Here is a 15,363-nt window from a genome sequence, read left to right as displayed (position 1 = left end):
TTCTAGGAATGTTGTTGCTTATATAGAGACTTTAATTAAGAAATCCTAGACTTCAGTAGGGGATAGGGGGAGGAGAGCTTATGCTCAGAAGGGCATGAATTTTGTCTAGAAAATGAGGCTTGGCAAAACGAAGGCAGGAAACCCAAAAAGGAGCAAGTCTGCGACATTCGTTCTTGCCCAACTCATGCTGCCAACACTTCTTCCTGTGCTCAGAAGTGGAAAGCAACAGGGTGCCTCAATTCCACCTCGTTAGCTGATCCACCAACTAAAGAAACACAGCTTCGGTTTTAAGATGCTGGACAGTGATTCCTCTTCAGCTCTTGGAGAAACACAACTCGACATATCACGTACTTTCAGAGCGAGAAATAAGTCATGATCAAAGCCCTACACTAAAGCTTAGTACTTGCAATCAATACATTTCTGGACAAAGCAGAAGAAAGTAACCTGTCTGCTTCCTTCCGATCCCTGTGCAAACGCTTGACAAAAACCTGTGAGCCCATTCACAGTTTGATAATTTCGCAGATAACAGAAAAGCTCTACTTGTATGAAGCACCTGGAAACCAGAGCCAAAAAAAGAACAGATTAGCAACTGTTTGAGGGCAAAGAAATTTCGCACTTGTTCCCCTGTTCCAGCACTTCCTGGCAAGAGAAATAAATACCTGCACCAAGCATTCATGTCCCTCCATAAAGACAACCATATAGCATTACAAAAGGTATATCCACAGAGGAATAAATGCAATAATTACCCCAGAGAAATGAGGACATAAGCAAAATATTTTGACCGTGCCTAATGAGTGCCAATGAAAACTTCATACCAGACTACCCTGTATACTCTGTACATATACACTGAAATAAAATCTGTTTTGGAAGATTTTAGGAACATTTTAGGGGTAACATTTTTCACGTCTGAACAGTTTAATTCAGGCACTGTGGATGCAACTCTGGCCTCAGCATCTTTCATAGAAGTGGTAACGGCACAGGGCATTGAACCTTCCATCTTACCGAGAAGCCACCTTCCCTCCCACACAGAAAAGATATGCAAGGAACTGATACCACTTAAAGGTGAATTAAACCTAAAGGTAGCTCTTCGGTACTAAAAACAAAGCAAAAATTCCGTTGCCCAAGTAATACAACCCATAGCAAAACACAAAAATATTCCTGTGTTTTGCATGAGCTTTCTTCTAAAAAAAAAAGACGACAAAACAAAAACATTACCAGAGGACACAATTAATTTTTGGTGCTATAAAGCTCCAGTAGATTCTTCTCGGTTTAGCATCTTCAACTTAAAATTAAAAACGAACATATATTTCTTAAGTTTAACATTACAGAAAATAGACTGCTTCTTTTAAACTTGAATGTTAACCTACACCTGGCACTGTAATTTAGTAAGGGACTTAAATGCTTTTTGATCCAATTCTAGAAAAAAAATGTGGAAAAAGGGAAGTCTTTACTCCAGCAGAATATGGGTTACTTTCCAATGTTTTTAAACCAGGAATTGATGAAGTCATGGCTACATCTACTTGGAAACTGCAGAAAAGATTTCCTTCCTCGTTTAACACAAAAATAACTTCTTCACTTCATTAACTAAAGCAACTATATTTTCTAGGACAGCGAAATGTGATCTGAAACAAGCAAAATTCACTTCAAGAATACTTTCATAAAAAACAAACAACCTTTTTTTTGTCAGAAACAAAACAACCAGACCCAAAAACTACCACCCTAACTCTTACAAAAATTCTTCTTTCAGCTGTTCTCTGCCTAGAGAAAGCAGTCATTCAGAAACAGCGAGTTTCTTTAAAGAGCAGAAAGGAAGATACTTTCTTAATAATATACGGTAAAAGTAAGTTGCAACTGAAGAAGCTCCAAACCTCCTGTAGACACAAATTTAAGGAGCACTGTTTACAGATACTCAACTGCTTCAAGTCAGCCTTAACATTTACTAGAACCTGCTACAGGTGAATTCTATTGTTTCTGAAAGCCAGGTAGCACCTTTCATAAAGGCAAGCAACCAGCAGAAGTACAAGAGGATCAATTTAGGGAACTTTTAAACAAGCTGGACATACACAAGTCTATGCGACCTGCTGAGATGCATCCAAAAGTGTCGAGGACACTGGCCGATGTCACTGCGAGGCTGCTCTATTATCTTTGAAAGGTCTTGGTGACTGGGAGAGGGTCCTGAGGATTGGAAAAAAGCAAATGTCACCCATATCTACCAAAGGTCGAGAATGAAGATTTGAAGAACTACAGGCTGGTCAGCCTCACCTTGATCCCTGGGAAAGGGATGGAGCAAATCCTCCTGGAAACCATTCCCAAACATATTAAGGGCAAGAAGGTGATCAGGAGTCATTAGCACGGATTTAAGAAGGAAAAGTCATGCCTGATCGACCTGAAAGTCTTCTACAATGACATGACTGGCTCAGTGGATGAAGGAAAGCAGTGGTGGTTGTCTATCTTCACTTTCAGAAGGCTTTCTGCACTGTCTCCTAGAACAACCTCATAGACAAACTGATGAGGCATGGGCTAGATAAATGGACAGTGAGGTGGACTGAAAAAAGTCCACCTGGACACCAGTGGTGATCTTGAGAAATGGAACTGTGCGCACCCTCAGTAAGTTTGCAGACGATACAAAACTGGGAGAGTAGTTGATACGCTAGAGGATTGTGCTGCCATTCAGAGGAGCCTCAACAAGCTACAGAAACGGGTGACAAGAATCTCCTGAAGTTAGTTCAAAAGGACATGCCAAGTCCTGCACCTGGGGAGAAATAACTCCATGTATCAGTACAGGCTGGGGGCCAACTGGCTGGAAAGCAGCTCTGCAGAAAAACACCTTGAGGGTCCTGGTGGACAAGAAGTTGAAAATAAGCCAGCAAAGCGTCTTTGCAGCAAAGAAAGCTAATAGCATCCTGGGCTGCATTAGGAAGAGAGCCACGAGCAAGTCAAGGAAAGTGATCCTTCCCTTTTACTCGGCCCTGTTGAGACTTTATCTGGCGTGTTGTGCCCAGATCTGAGCACTACAGTACAAGAGAAACATGGACTTACTGGAGCAGTTTCATTGAAGGGCCACAAAGACGATTATGGGATTGGAGCATGTTACAGTCCCAGCTCTCTTGACCTCTCCTTGTATGTTTGGCCTAGAAAAGAGAAGGCTCAGGGGGGACCTTATAATGGAAAGGAGTAAAGATGACAGAATCAAACTCTTGTCAGTGACATCCAGTCACAGGACAAAAACAATGGACACCAATTGTAATAGAAGAAATTCCAATTTAAATACAAGAAAGTTTTTTGGTTTTGTTTTTTAAACTGTAAGGGTGACCAAACTCTGGAACAGGTTGTCCAGAGAAACTGTGGAGTCTCCATCCGTGGAGATGCTTACAACTCGACCGGACAAGGTCCTGAGAAACCTGCTCTAATTGACGCTGCTTTGAGAAGGGGAGGGGGTTGGATCAGATGATCTCCAGAGGTTCGTTCCATCCTCAGCAATTCTGTGATTCTGTATACTTCAGGCTCTGAAGTACACATCAGGATATGGCCAGGAGTTGATTAGAAAGTGCCCTGATGGAGTTTTACTGCCTGTACACACCTCCACTGGCAGTCTAGCATTCTAGAGCGAGAAAGCAATTCCTCAGGCAGAGGCCTTGCAGTAACAGCACCTATGTTCTCAAGACCCTGCTAACAACAGATGAGGGCCTTCAAGCTTGTCAGCTACAGAAGAGTACAATCAAACATGAACTCAAGGAGGAAGGTCAGCTATTAGATCTTCTTGACATATAAGAGCATATTGTTAGTATCAACTTAATGCGAGCATGACTAACTGGAAACGAAACCCCTCTGCTCCAAGGCTTTTATTTATACCTCTTTTAGTAAATCCTAAGGTTCCAAAATTCTAAAAGCATGAGTCGCAGTATAACATCAACAATTTTCACCACATATTTCAGCAATAGCTTATTGTTTCCATCATCTTAGTCAGGGGGGAGGGGGGAAAGCGGGGGGGGGGTTATGTTGATGCCACAAGCAACTTCCTTATAAACTGTCAGAGAAAAGGCGCATATACTAAGGAGAGTAAAAATATATTTTACTAGGTACTACAGAAAAGATGATCTGTTCAGTACTTCCACTGTAGAACAGCTGTTGCCTTTTGCCTTACACTCCAGTAAGGAGTTAGATCAAGTACTACTGTCACTGTGCAGCGACAAAAACAACATATTTCATGATAGGAGCTCATGAGCACTCTAAGTAAACTTTCAAATATATGCAATTTCTGTTGATCAACTTCCACAATAGCTTTGCAAGGACAGCATTTAATTGAAATATTTGTTCCTTAATTAATTTTAACATAGTTTAAGAAGAAAAAGTAATCTAAATCTTTCAATCTCATCCAGTTACACTTACACAGAAAGAGGATTGCGTGGAATCCGATATCAAAGTAGCACCAAAGCTGCAAATAGATGGCCTGCTTCTTCACAATGCACGCAGGTATACAAACACTAAAATTCAGGGCTTCCCATGAACTAGTAAGATTACACTTGTAATGTGACAACTAGACTTCATCCAGATTCTCATTTCACTGTCATATAAACCCATTTAACTCTTGATCAAAAAGGGTTTTTCCTATTTAATTATCATTGCTATTATGCCAGTATTTCTAATTTCTCCTACACTTTTCACAAGACAGCTGACCTCATAACTGCTCCTTTCACAACATCACCTGCAAGCTTCATTCATGTTCTTCCAGGAAAAACGAAGGAAATTAAGGGAGATACTTTTTAGAATAGGTCTACTGAGAAGATGATTACAACGCTTTCCCCCAAGTTAGTACATTGTTTGAGAAGATTTTAGTAGTCCTTATACACACTATTATACACACTTGTACACAAATCCCCAAGAAGGAAAAATGTCATGTGGTTTAAGATGTTAAAATGATAAATTTTATGTATTGTAGACAGGAATTTCCTGATTCAAAACAAGCATGAAAGAGAGCTTCCTGTTTCTCCCTATACTCCAGAAAGGTTCTTTAGGAGGATTTACTACTACAGCATGCCATTAATTCCTTGGAATACATAGCTCAGGTTAAGTACTCTATTAACATGTACATTACTAGAGCAAGTATGTCAAGCCAAAAGAAGTCTAGCTACATGACTCTTCAGCTCAAGAGATTCACTACGCCATAAGTTTCTGAATGCTCCAAGTTGCTTTATCCATTATGCATTTTCCTATCTCTACTCTGAAAACAGATGTGTTAGGACAACCCCTCGAGACTGAGCAAAAAAATCTGCTTAAATTAGAGCAATACCCAATATGCCACTGCAGATTCCTCCATTTCAGAGCCTACGCACATAAAACCTGGGGTTGCGTTTTCAGCAAACAATCCTGTGGAGCTTCGGGAGGAAAAAGATTCCCAATCCCATCCCTGTAATAATTACCCAACCTAAACACAGATGCGTGTTAGACATCAGTTCACATGGCAATATAACATGTTTCGACTTGGCGGGGGGAATAAGACTATCAGAAGGAGCAGCCAGCAAATTTTTCCTCATTTACTTGTTTAAGTCAAAAAAGCGCATAGGGACAAAATGTTTCCATTCCAGGCTTTTCTACACTTCAGTCTATGCAACGCAAGCACAGCAGCACTTTTTCCACACCTCCTTAGAGAAAATACTTGAAATTATTTCTCTAGTCAGCTTAGTCTTGCTTGCTTCTCCTTTAGAGCTTCCTGGAGTGAATAACCTTACTTTCTGGTTAATACACTCAAAATCTTTTGAGAGGAATAGCCACAGTTTCTGGTGAATTCGCCTTGTGAGCGAGCAGCCATTTATACGTCCAGATACCACAGCAGCAGGCAGGTAAGAGGTGCAAGCCAGGATAACAGGGACTTCTTTAAGGACCAGCAGCATATAATATCAAGATGACAGCAGTTCCCCTATGCTTCAGATCTTCCAAGGAGGTCTTGTGTCTAAAACCATCCTTAATGTGCTGCCTGTGCTAAAGGACACAGGTAGCCTTGAAATTACTTAAGCGAGGGATATAGTCAGACAGAAGTTTCCCTGAGTTTGGCTACAGCAACACTCTACTAGTACTCAATCCAAATGCTGTTCTGAGGAACAGTCTCGCAGCACGTCTATCCAGTCACAATCTTGTACATGCAAATTCTTGGAAAAATACTGGCTGCTTATTTTTCTTATGGGCAAGGAACACGTTCTAATAACACCCACTACCCATTTTTAGAGTTTCCAAGCTTGTTGTTCCTTAATGAAGTAATTGCCCTAATTTAGCGAAGCACATATCCTATATTAAAAATACAGGCATAGCTGATTACGAAACAAAACAGAAACAAACCACTTATGCACTTCAGCCTTTAAGTCATCCACTTCCTTCTGCCAATCATTTCCCTAACACAAACAAGACCCCACAAAGAGCCAAACCAATTCCTAGTTAGGAATTGTTAGTAGAAGCAAGGAATCCAGAAGTAGCCAAAGGATTGCAAATGCTAAAAGACTAAGTTCTCTGAGGAGATCTTTGGGGTAGCAATTTAATGCTAGACTTAAATCCATTTAGCCAATTCTGAACAAATGTTGATATTTGTCACAAGTAATGATACAACATAAATTTCAATTTGGATTTTATGGAGTCCAGTTTGGTAGAAGGACCTTTTTTTAGGACTATAAAAACACCCTTCCTGTTAAGGAAAGTTACCAAAGCAATCTCATTTACTCCCTCCCATGTGGGGCAAAAGAAGGACCAGCACGTCAGCTGAGGGGGGGGTCAGCAAGCATCTTCCCATTTCACGCACCACCAGGACTGAAGTTCACTCCCACCCCTACGTGGCACACAGTTAGCGATTTGTTTGAAGATGCACAAAAGGAATAGCATCCAATTACTTTTGCACTTGGCCGAAAGGACTGTCCGAGACAAAAAAGTAATCCCTAGAGTACAGTGAGTTAGCTCACATCTATAAGAATTTAATAAAACCTTCTCCCAGTAACATTTTATGAAACAAGCAACATTTTGTGAAATAACACGAGCCACTAATTTTCTAGAAAGCTACAGATGACATTAACAACTTTGTAATGCCTAAATCTAAGGCACGCTTTATATACATACATACACACACTTTTTATATGCGTGTATGCACACACACGTGTGTGGACACACAAGCACACACTTAGGCTGTTCACTTCTTTAAGAAAGGAAATACTGGGTTCTGGGAAAGCGGAAGCAGCACAGCAGTTCAGTTCACTGCCGTACCCAGACCTCCCCATAGCCTACCCCACCGCCACGTGATCCGGACAATAATAAGCAACATAAGCACAGAGCTTAGAATAAATTTACTTTTTGGAGACTAACTGAGTAAACATACACGCACCACCCGTTTGCATCACTCAGCTGAAAGTCATGTTTAAAAAAATAAATCTCACAAGCAGAGTTTATGAAGGTTACTCTTGGCTAGCAGCAGTTGGCCACTGTCAGAGTCCAAGTTCTGCAAGTTCACTTTAAATTAAAAAAAAAAACAAAACAAAAAAAAACCTCAACACTGCTTAACCGATTGGCATTTTGAGTTTTGCCATCTTTCGTGCCAAACAAATCTTGCTGTTAAGAGACAGTGACTCTTACTGCCTGCGCCCAGCAAACAGTGAAACACAGCTACGGGTAAAATGAAGATCACTGCTGGCCAAGCACTAGAAAAACAGAACATAACATAAGTAAGCACAACACACAAAGTGCCACCAAGTGGCATCGTAATATTTATCAGTATTTATTTATGGAAGGTGTTATAGCTCAGTTACAGCAATTATACCTTGGGGAAACATAAGAGAGGGGACTAGCCAAATCAGGGCAAAGATTTAAAGACTTTTCCAAGAACAATGATATACACAATCTGGAAAAGGATGAGAACGGTAAGCAAGAATGGAATAAAAGCTACACGCGTATTAAACTTCACGTGTAACACATCAGATATTAATGCATAAACACGACTCTAACATTAAAACAAAGCGGGAGTGAGCTGTACAGCACAGAGCCATTCAGCACCTACCTTCACGAGGCCCTTTACTCCATTCTGGGAATCTCATAGACAAAAAAAAAAAAAAATATATATATATATATATATACACACACACACACACACATATACATACACATATATACTATCACCAGAAACTGTTCCAGCTTTCGAAGATGCAAAGCCTAGAGAGGACAACACCTCAGAGCAAGATTCACAACTGTGTAATTAAAAAAAATTCAATGACAGTTAATTTACCACCACCTCCCTTTCCCTTACCCTCATTAAAATACCCTGTAAGGCTCTGCACATTCTAAGAACCAACAGCATTTAATAGTATCCAAGACTGACTATTTAAATAAAACAGCTTACTCATCACCAGTAATGTTTCTCTAGCACAAGGCCACCACCTTACACTGTTTTTCAGACCCAACAAACACTGCTTGTGAAGTTAATAAACCACCAGTTTGTGGGAAACTATTCCTATTAGGAGCAAGACCTTCAGGTCCTAAATAACAGAATTTAGGAAGTTAAAGACATCTGTACACAGTGCCTCACGCAGCAGAACGTTTATCATCACCAAATTAACAGAGAAGGAGCTTGAAATCAAAGGCATCATTCACAATTACTGTGTCCAAAGGCATCTTTAAAAAAAGACACAACACGAAATCGTGTGTGAATCGAGGTCTGCAAAACAGACCTAACCATCTCCCTCTCTTGAAGAGAGGTATTTATAATAGTAATCTACTCCAAAACGAACACAGACTGACCTATTTTGCCATAGTGCTGCGTGTGGGCTAACAATGTATTTCCTAGAAAGCTTCAGCCACTGTACCCCAGGTTGCACCACGTCACAGTTAAAGCCACCTTCACACACCACGGTGCCCCTGCTTTGTGGCTCTATCTCACGATAGAGCCAGGTTTCTGGATTGACACTTACCCTAGCAGGACACTTAGATCTACGCAGGAATTCTCCCTCCAAGTGATTTGCAAACAGAAAAATACCGCAAAAAAAATTGGAGAAGGCAGAGGAGGAAGAAATATCCTCAAAGTAGGAACTGGGTTAAAGTCATGCCAAAGGAGTTTCCGTTTACATCTTCCAAAATTAAGAACTCCGATCCAAGAAGCAAATCTACAGTTTGCTAGCAAGGCTTTGCTAGCAGTTCAGGGAAGATGTCGATCTCCTTGCCATTCATCCGCCTCCCCTTGCCGTCCTCTGCTCTCCACAGCGCTGGGCACTCCTGCCATGCCAAGTCTCCCATGGTGCCTTTTGGCAGAGCAACCAGAGCTGCTGCAGACTGCAGCTGACCATCTTTAGATGAGCCTCCGGAAGGAGAAAGGGCACGAGGTCTCCAAAAGAAATTCCACGAATAGCTGCAGCAATTGAGGCAGTTGACTTATTAAAAAGATATTCCTGCACAAGGCTTAAACACTGTTATTGTCAGAAATGCTGAAACATCATTTAGTTGCTCTCAAATTTGACTGGTTCCTAAGTCTCTCAATTTAGTAAATAAGTCATTCGGCAGGGGAAAACAAGTGTTGAAAAGCTATGATTTTGCAAAACAGCCGTTCCACCTAGATGCCACAGCTTCCTTTTGTCTGTAAGGACACAGACTGCTCTTCTGGCTCACATCCCAGTGCCGAGCTCCTTACAAAACAGAAAGCACAGGTTTTGAAGTCCTCCTCCTCATCTTTTGGGATGGAAGAATTTCTCACTTGGTAAGAGTGAGATGGTTCAGTCACCTTTTCCCAAGGAAAGCGGGTAAACTTCTGCTGCTCCTCACTCCAACACCAAGCCCCATAACCAGCTTCCAGTCTAGACCCACAGCAAGCAAACATGAAGCTTTCCGCACAGATCTGCTACAGAAACAGCATGCACTGAAGTGCAAACAGCAGCTGTTAGGAGCTTAATCAAGTCAGCAATAGTTAAAGAGAGACACACTTTGAATTAGACTCATCTGTAAGATGAGTTGTGTCAGTTATTTGTTCAGCTGCAATTCTCCTCTGAAATGTATTTTGACAGGGATACTTGAACAAAAAAAAAAAAGAAAAGTAGAAAAGATTTTTTACAGCTTTACAACAAAGTGCTGTCAGACATGAGCAAAGCGTGCCTCTACTTATTCAAAGTCCAAGAAAAGACTTAAATCAGCGACATAAAGGTGAATAACTTACCCTTAGGACAAGAAAGCAAAGAACAATAAGCACTGTTGCTAAAGTACCTATACGCTTCCATTACATGGTTGCAAACCGTAGAAAGACTATTCCACAATCAAACAGATTTCTCACTTCAATAACCTATTAGCTTCAGTCGTGCTACTCAAACATGACTGCTAGAACACATCTGTAAAGACCAACTTCAAGCCTTAATCCTTAAATCAATATCTACTGCACGCTACAACAAGCCTGAAATCTTAAGCTCTATAGTTTTCTTTTAGGAAATATGCTTCCACAAATCACGCCCCTTATAGAAACATTTTAAAAGATGGAATTATGACTAGTAACATCGACTTACATTTAGTAATTTACTCTTAAAAACCAGGTAAACCCCTGAAGACATAAATTTGGTAAGTTCTAATTCGTTATTTTGAAAACGAGTGTTGTGTTCATATGCCGCTTGCATTACAGGAATATTCCAAGAAACAATTTTATATTGACATCAAGCTTGGTTCAGAGCAAGTTACAGCCTGTCCTACAGAACTAAATTTGTGGGGAACAGATATAAACATCACAGGTGCCAGGAGCTATTATTTCAGATTCTGAAAGCCACTTGTGTTCAGACTGCTCAAGCATCCACCTCTTCTGCTCATCTTAATATGGCAACCTGTAGCTTTCCAATACAAAGCCCACCAAAGCCTCAGACAAAAATAAGAGTATGTGCAGTGCAGTTTATGTGATTAGTCACAAACACTCAGGACACCCCACTGAGATCTTTTACATAGGCAGCGTATATGTCAATTTTGAAAACTGTCCAGTTTTGGTAAGCAAGTGCAATCAAATATGATAACCCATGCAAGATACAATTGAGAAAGGTAATGTAGTACTTCAGAGGTGGCTCATACAGTGGGAGTAATCCTTGCCGTAATGCATCTCTTCACCTTTGAAATCAGAAGGAATTTGGGCAGAGAGCAAAGCCTGATGCTGTGCAGTTTCACAACCACTGGGAAGGCCATATGAACAACAGACATTTTGAAAATTATTTTCCGTCACCTTTCTGAAATCTCACTTAGGTCATTAGCAAGCAGCAAATAAGATAACAGTAGTCAAGACATTTAGCTGAACAGCAGTACTTCCCTCCAACCCTAAAAACAGCATCCTGGACTACAACACTGCAATGCCTACGAAGCCCCCAGTGCCGAGAATTCCGCCCTCAACAACCAACGCCACTCTGCGAACTTCAACCCAGACGTCCGGGGTGCTCTCAGAGCACACTACAATCGGATGCACTTTCTCAGAGATGGACAACGTTACCTCTCCACTGGGAATCATAATCACATCCTGTTAAAAGCAACTTTTTATGGCAATTACACAGTTCAGTTGCCAAAGGCACCAAAGGCCCCAGCTGGGAATACAAAGTACCTTATGAAAAAAGGCTTCTTTTTATTAGATTTAGATTTGTTCTCTTCCACATCACACAAAAAGAAAGCAGTGAACAAAAGCCATCTCCAAGTTGCACAATGACTGATGATATACAGAAGCTGCCAGGAAAGCCAGATCTACCAGCACGCTAATAACGCATGAAACAAGTTAGCTAAACTGAAAGATCAAAGTTTCGGCCACCGATTTTGTGGATTTGGGGTTTCCTATCAGTACTCTGCCTCTCATTTTTCAATTCGGGTAACGCTCTGTGCTGCAAAAATGAATTTGCCACATGTGCCACAACTGGTCTGCATTCCCGAGGCCTGATCCCTGCTCCTCTCTGAGGGGAGGAAAGAGGTGGATTAATCAAGAACATCCTAGTTGCAACAATTCTCCTCTTCCTTACGTTTACTACAAAGGAGCTCCGGAACAGTCATGCTCTCCTCCAAACCGCAGAGGACTGCAGAAGAGCCAGGCCCATCATCCCCATCGAGAAAAATTTTACATAAATTGAAGCAAGCATTCTTCTGAACTCATGAGAAAGCTCAAGGATGCAGCCAAGTCTTCCCGACATCACGCTAAACACCCTTTGGCAACATGATTTTTGCAAACGACCAGAACTTTTATAAACCCTGACCCTTTCAACTCTGGGGTAAGATCAGGATTTCCCCTTCCAGGAGGGGAGGCTTGTGATTATGACGTCCAGGCTCAGCCCATTTATACAGAGGTTATTCTATCGATGGCACAAAGTGAGTTAAACCCTACAACAGAGGGAAGATCTTCAGCATAAAGAGTCTAACTTCTTGAACTCTTTCGAAGGTGGAACTCATTTGGCACTAAACGAAAGGAATTGCAGAATCTGTTATAAAAGTGGTGTTTTCCCTTTCCTTTTCCCAGTCTTCCTGCATGCTTTGGATGCGAGAGAGGTGTATTCTTTGGCAGTTGCCTTCCAGATGCCCAAAGAACCTAGCAAATCACAGGACTCTCTCTCCCTCTCCCCTCACAGGGCATCAAAAAAAGGCGACTGAGGTAGCAATCGCATGTAGCTTTCTAAACACTACGGGGGCAACGCGTACAAAAGGCAAACAGAAGTTAAGGAAGGGTGAAGTTCGCAGTTGGCGGAGCTGGCACCAAGACAAACTTTCCGTACTTCCCATTGGTTTGCCTGCCACCAGCTGACCGCTCCAGTAGCCCCTCACACCAGCAGCAAAGCAGCTCAAATTCAGCCCTGATGCAGCTCCAGCGAGACGAGTAGGTTTCCGCAAGAACGAAATCAGGCCCTGTATATCTAAAAACCAAACCCACTAAAGTTTCGCTGAAGCGGAATTGCGGGAGCACGATCTGTGGATTAACAGCTGGAGAACATTAACCCCCCCCCCCCCAAAAGACACACACACACACCCGCGATGACGGCTTCCCCCCCCCCCGCCTCCCTGTTCAGACAGGAAGCCGTCATCCACCACGGTGCAGAACAGAGCAATCCGCGGACGCAGAGGCCAGCGCAGCAGCCGTACAAAGGACGCTGCGCCCGAGTTTCCGCGAGAGCGGCTCCCCCCGCGCCGGCTCGGCTGCCGCAGCCTTCCCACTCCGCCGGTGCGCACCCGAGCCGGGGCGGCGAGGGGGGAACCGGGAGGCACCGGCCGCCTCCTTACCTCCTAGCGCTTAGCGCCGTTAAAACGCGGCAGCCGCCAGCCCGGCACTGGCCCCGCCGCCCCCGGCCCCGCTCCGCCCGCCGCCCCCGCGCTCACCGTCGCTGCCGCACTGCTTGCCGTTGCTGGCGCCCATCGTGCGCGCCTCATGCCCGCCGCCTCCCGCTGCCGGCGCGCACCATCTCCGCCGCGGCGGCGCGGCCGGCAGCTCCCCCCCTCTGCCGCCGCCGCCTCTACCGCCGCTTCACTCGTCCATGCTCACGGCAGCCTTGCAACTTCCGCGGCTCCTCCTGGGGCGGTGCGAAACCCTCCCTTCCCCCCCCGCCCCAAACAAAAAAAAAAAAAGAAAAGAAAAGAAAAAGAGAGAGGCGGGGAGGGGGGACACGGTGCCCCAGCGGCTCCGCGGCCGGCCGGCCGGGCGGCGGCTCCAGCTGTAATCCACCACCGGGCCGGGGCCGGGCGCCGGCTCCGCCGCCCCGCGGCAGGCGCAGCGGCTCCGCCTCCCTCCGCCTCCCGCGGGAAGCGGCCGCCGCCGCCAGCCACTTGTTGCCCGTGCCCGCGCAGGGGAGGGGAGGGGAGAGGAGGGGAGGAGAGCGCAGCGCAGCGCAGCAGCGGAGCCGCCCGGCCGCGCGCACTTTTGTTAGCGGCAGGCGCCGCCTCCCGGCGCGGCGCGGCGCGGCGCAGCGCAGCGGGCAGCCCCCCGGCCGCGGCCCCCAGAGCAGCATCACGGCCCGGCCGACCCACAGCAGCCACCGGCAATGCAGCGCGCGCGTGGAAAAAGGCGTACAGCAGTTCTCACTTCCCGCCTTCTCCTCTGCCTGTAGGCTCTCCCCAGGCACTGAGGGTCACCGCTGGCTTTTATCAACGCATGTGGGGGGGGGGGGGGGGAATAAAAAGCTAACAGCCCCCAAATTAGTTCTTTGGACTTCCTCTAGGGTTAGTGCTTTGAGATAAGAGTATTATTTAATTCAGCGTTCTTAGCAAACACCTGCTTTTCCTTTCACACTCATCGGTCTGCCGGGAAGCGACCGGGCGCTCCAAGGGCTCCGCAGGTTAGCGCCAGGACTGGAAACATCTGATGGGGGTTCAAATGCCACTACTGCTGTCGTGACATAATCGCGTAAGTGGGAGTACGTTTAATGATGTAAGGGACCCACCATCACTAGACTGTAAGCAACAGCAGTCCGCACCGATGACAGAGCGGATAATTTGCACGTGAAGCCGGAGCACCCGCATCTCTTACAGGAGGCGTGCAAACAGGGGACCCGCACCCCAAAGAGGGCATGCGTGCTTGTAACCCACACGGCCCATAACTTCTGTGTGTGTGTAAGTAGGACTCCACAGGATTGAGTTACAGAAAGGCATCTAGAAATGTGACAGTGCTTACTAATATTTCGCAACTATCTACTGTTGTGGTTTATCTGCTGTATCGCTGATATCGATCCTGAACATATAGTTCAATGATTGCCAGTTAAGTACATATCAATAATAAATAAATGCTTCAATCCTGATTTGATTTAAATCACCTGAGTTGATCATTTTTTCCTCCAATATGCTACAATCTTAATAATAAAAAAGCTCATCTTCCTAAATATATCGCACTAGGCAGTGATTGCATCTACACATGGTTTTCAGCAAATTATATCTGTGTCTAAATACGCAGATAGCACAGGGAACTGTAGAGACAAAAGCATCCACACTGACAGCATTACAAAGGAAGTTTCTAAACGCTCAAGTTTGGTGATTTTTTAAACCAACTTGAAATAAGAAATATGCATTTTCATGAAGGAGTGGGCTAATTATCTGAAGCCAAAATGAGTACCGGCGGCACTAATGGCTGATAAGTTGTCAGGCAACGTTAATTAGACTCTAATCCCATCAAATGCAGGTCATTAAGGGTGGTTCTTGTGAAAAAGTTTTGGTCCTGATCCAAGATGACTACACACACACAGACATCCCTCAATTCTCGCAAATTAGCAAAGGTCCAAGAAAAAAGTGCCTTTTGGGTTCAGTCTCATTATGTTACCATTCTAGGTTTTTTGAAAGAAAATATGATTTAGCCTTAAAATGTGGTTTTCTGGAATCAGAAGTGAATTTCTAATCACTAATATTAAACAATATTTCTACTGTTCCAAGGCAGGC

General features: G+C 43.9%; 1 protein-coding gene across 2 annotated transcripts in view; it reads right to left on the bottom strand.

The window, feature by feature from the left end:
* The window catches only part of FBXL7 (F-box and leucine rich repeat protein 7), a 214,975-nt gene extending 201,275 nt beyond the window's left edge, over positions 1-13,700 (bottom strand). For both annotated transcript variants that reach the window (XM_068931444.1, XM_068931446.1), the window contains exon 1: positions 13,321-13,700. In XM_068931444.1, the coding sequence (XP_068787545.1) occupies positions 13,321-13,357 (37 nt within the window). In that variant the 5' untranslated portion in view covers positions 13,358-13,700. The remainder of the gene's footprint in view (positions 1-13,320) is intronic.
* Between the last annotated feature and the right edge of the window lie 1,663 nt (positions 13,701-15,363).

The sequence above is a fragment of the Struthio camelus genome, chromosome 2 (assembly GCF_040807025.1).
Source record: "Struthio camelus isolate bStrCam1 chromosome 2, bStrCam1.hap1, whole genome shotgun sequence".
Classification (NCBI taxonomy): Eukaryota; Metazoa; Chordata; class Aves; order Struthioniformes; family Struthionidae; genus Struthio; species Struthio camelus.
Note: the sequence above shows the minus strand (reverse complement) of the source record. Positions and strands in the feature narration are given on the sequence as shown.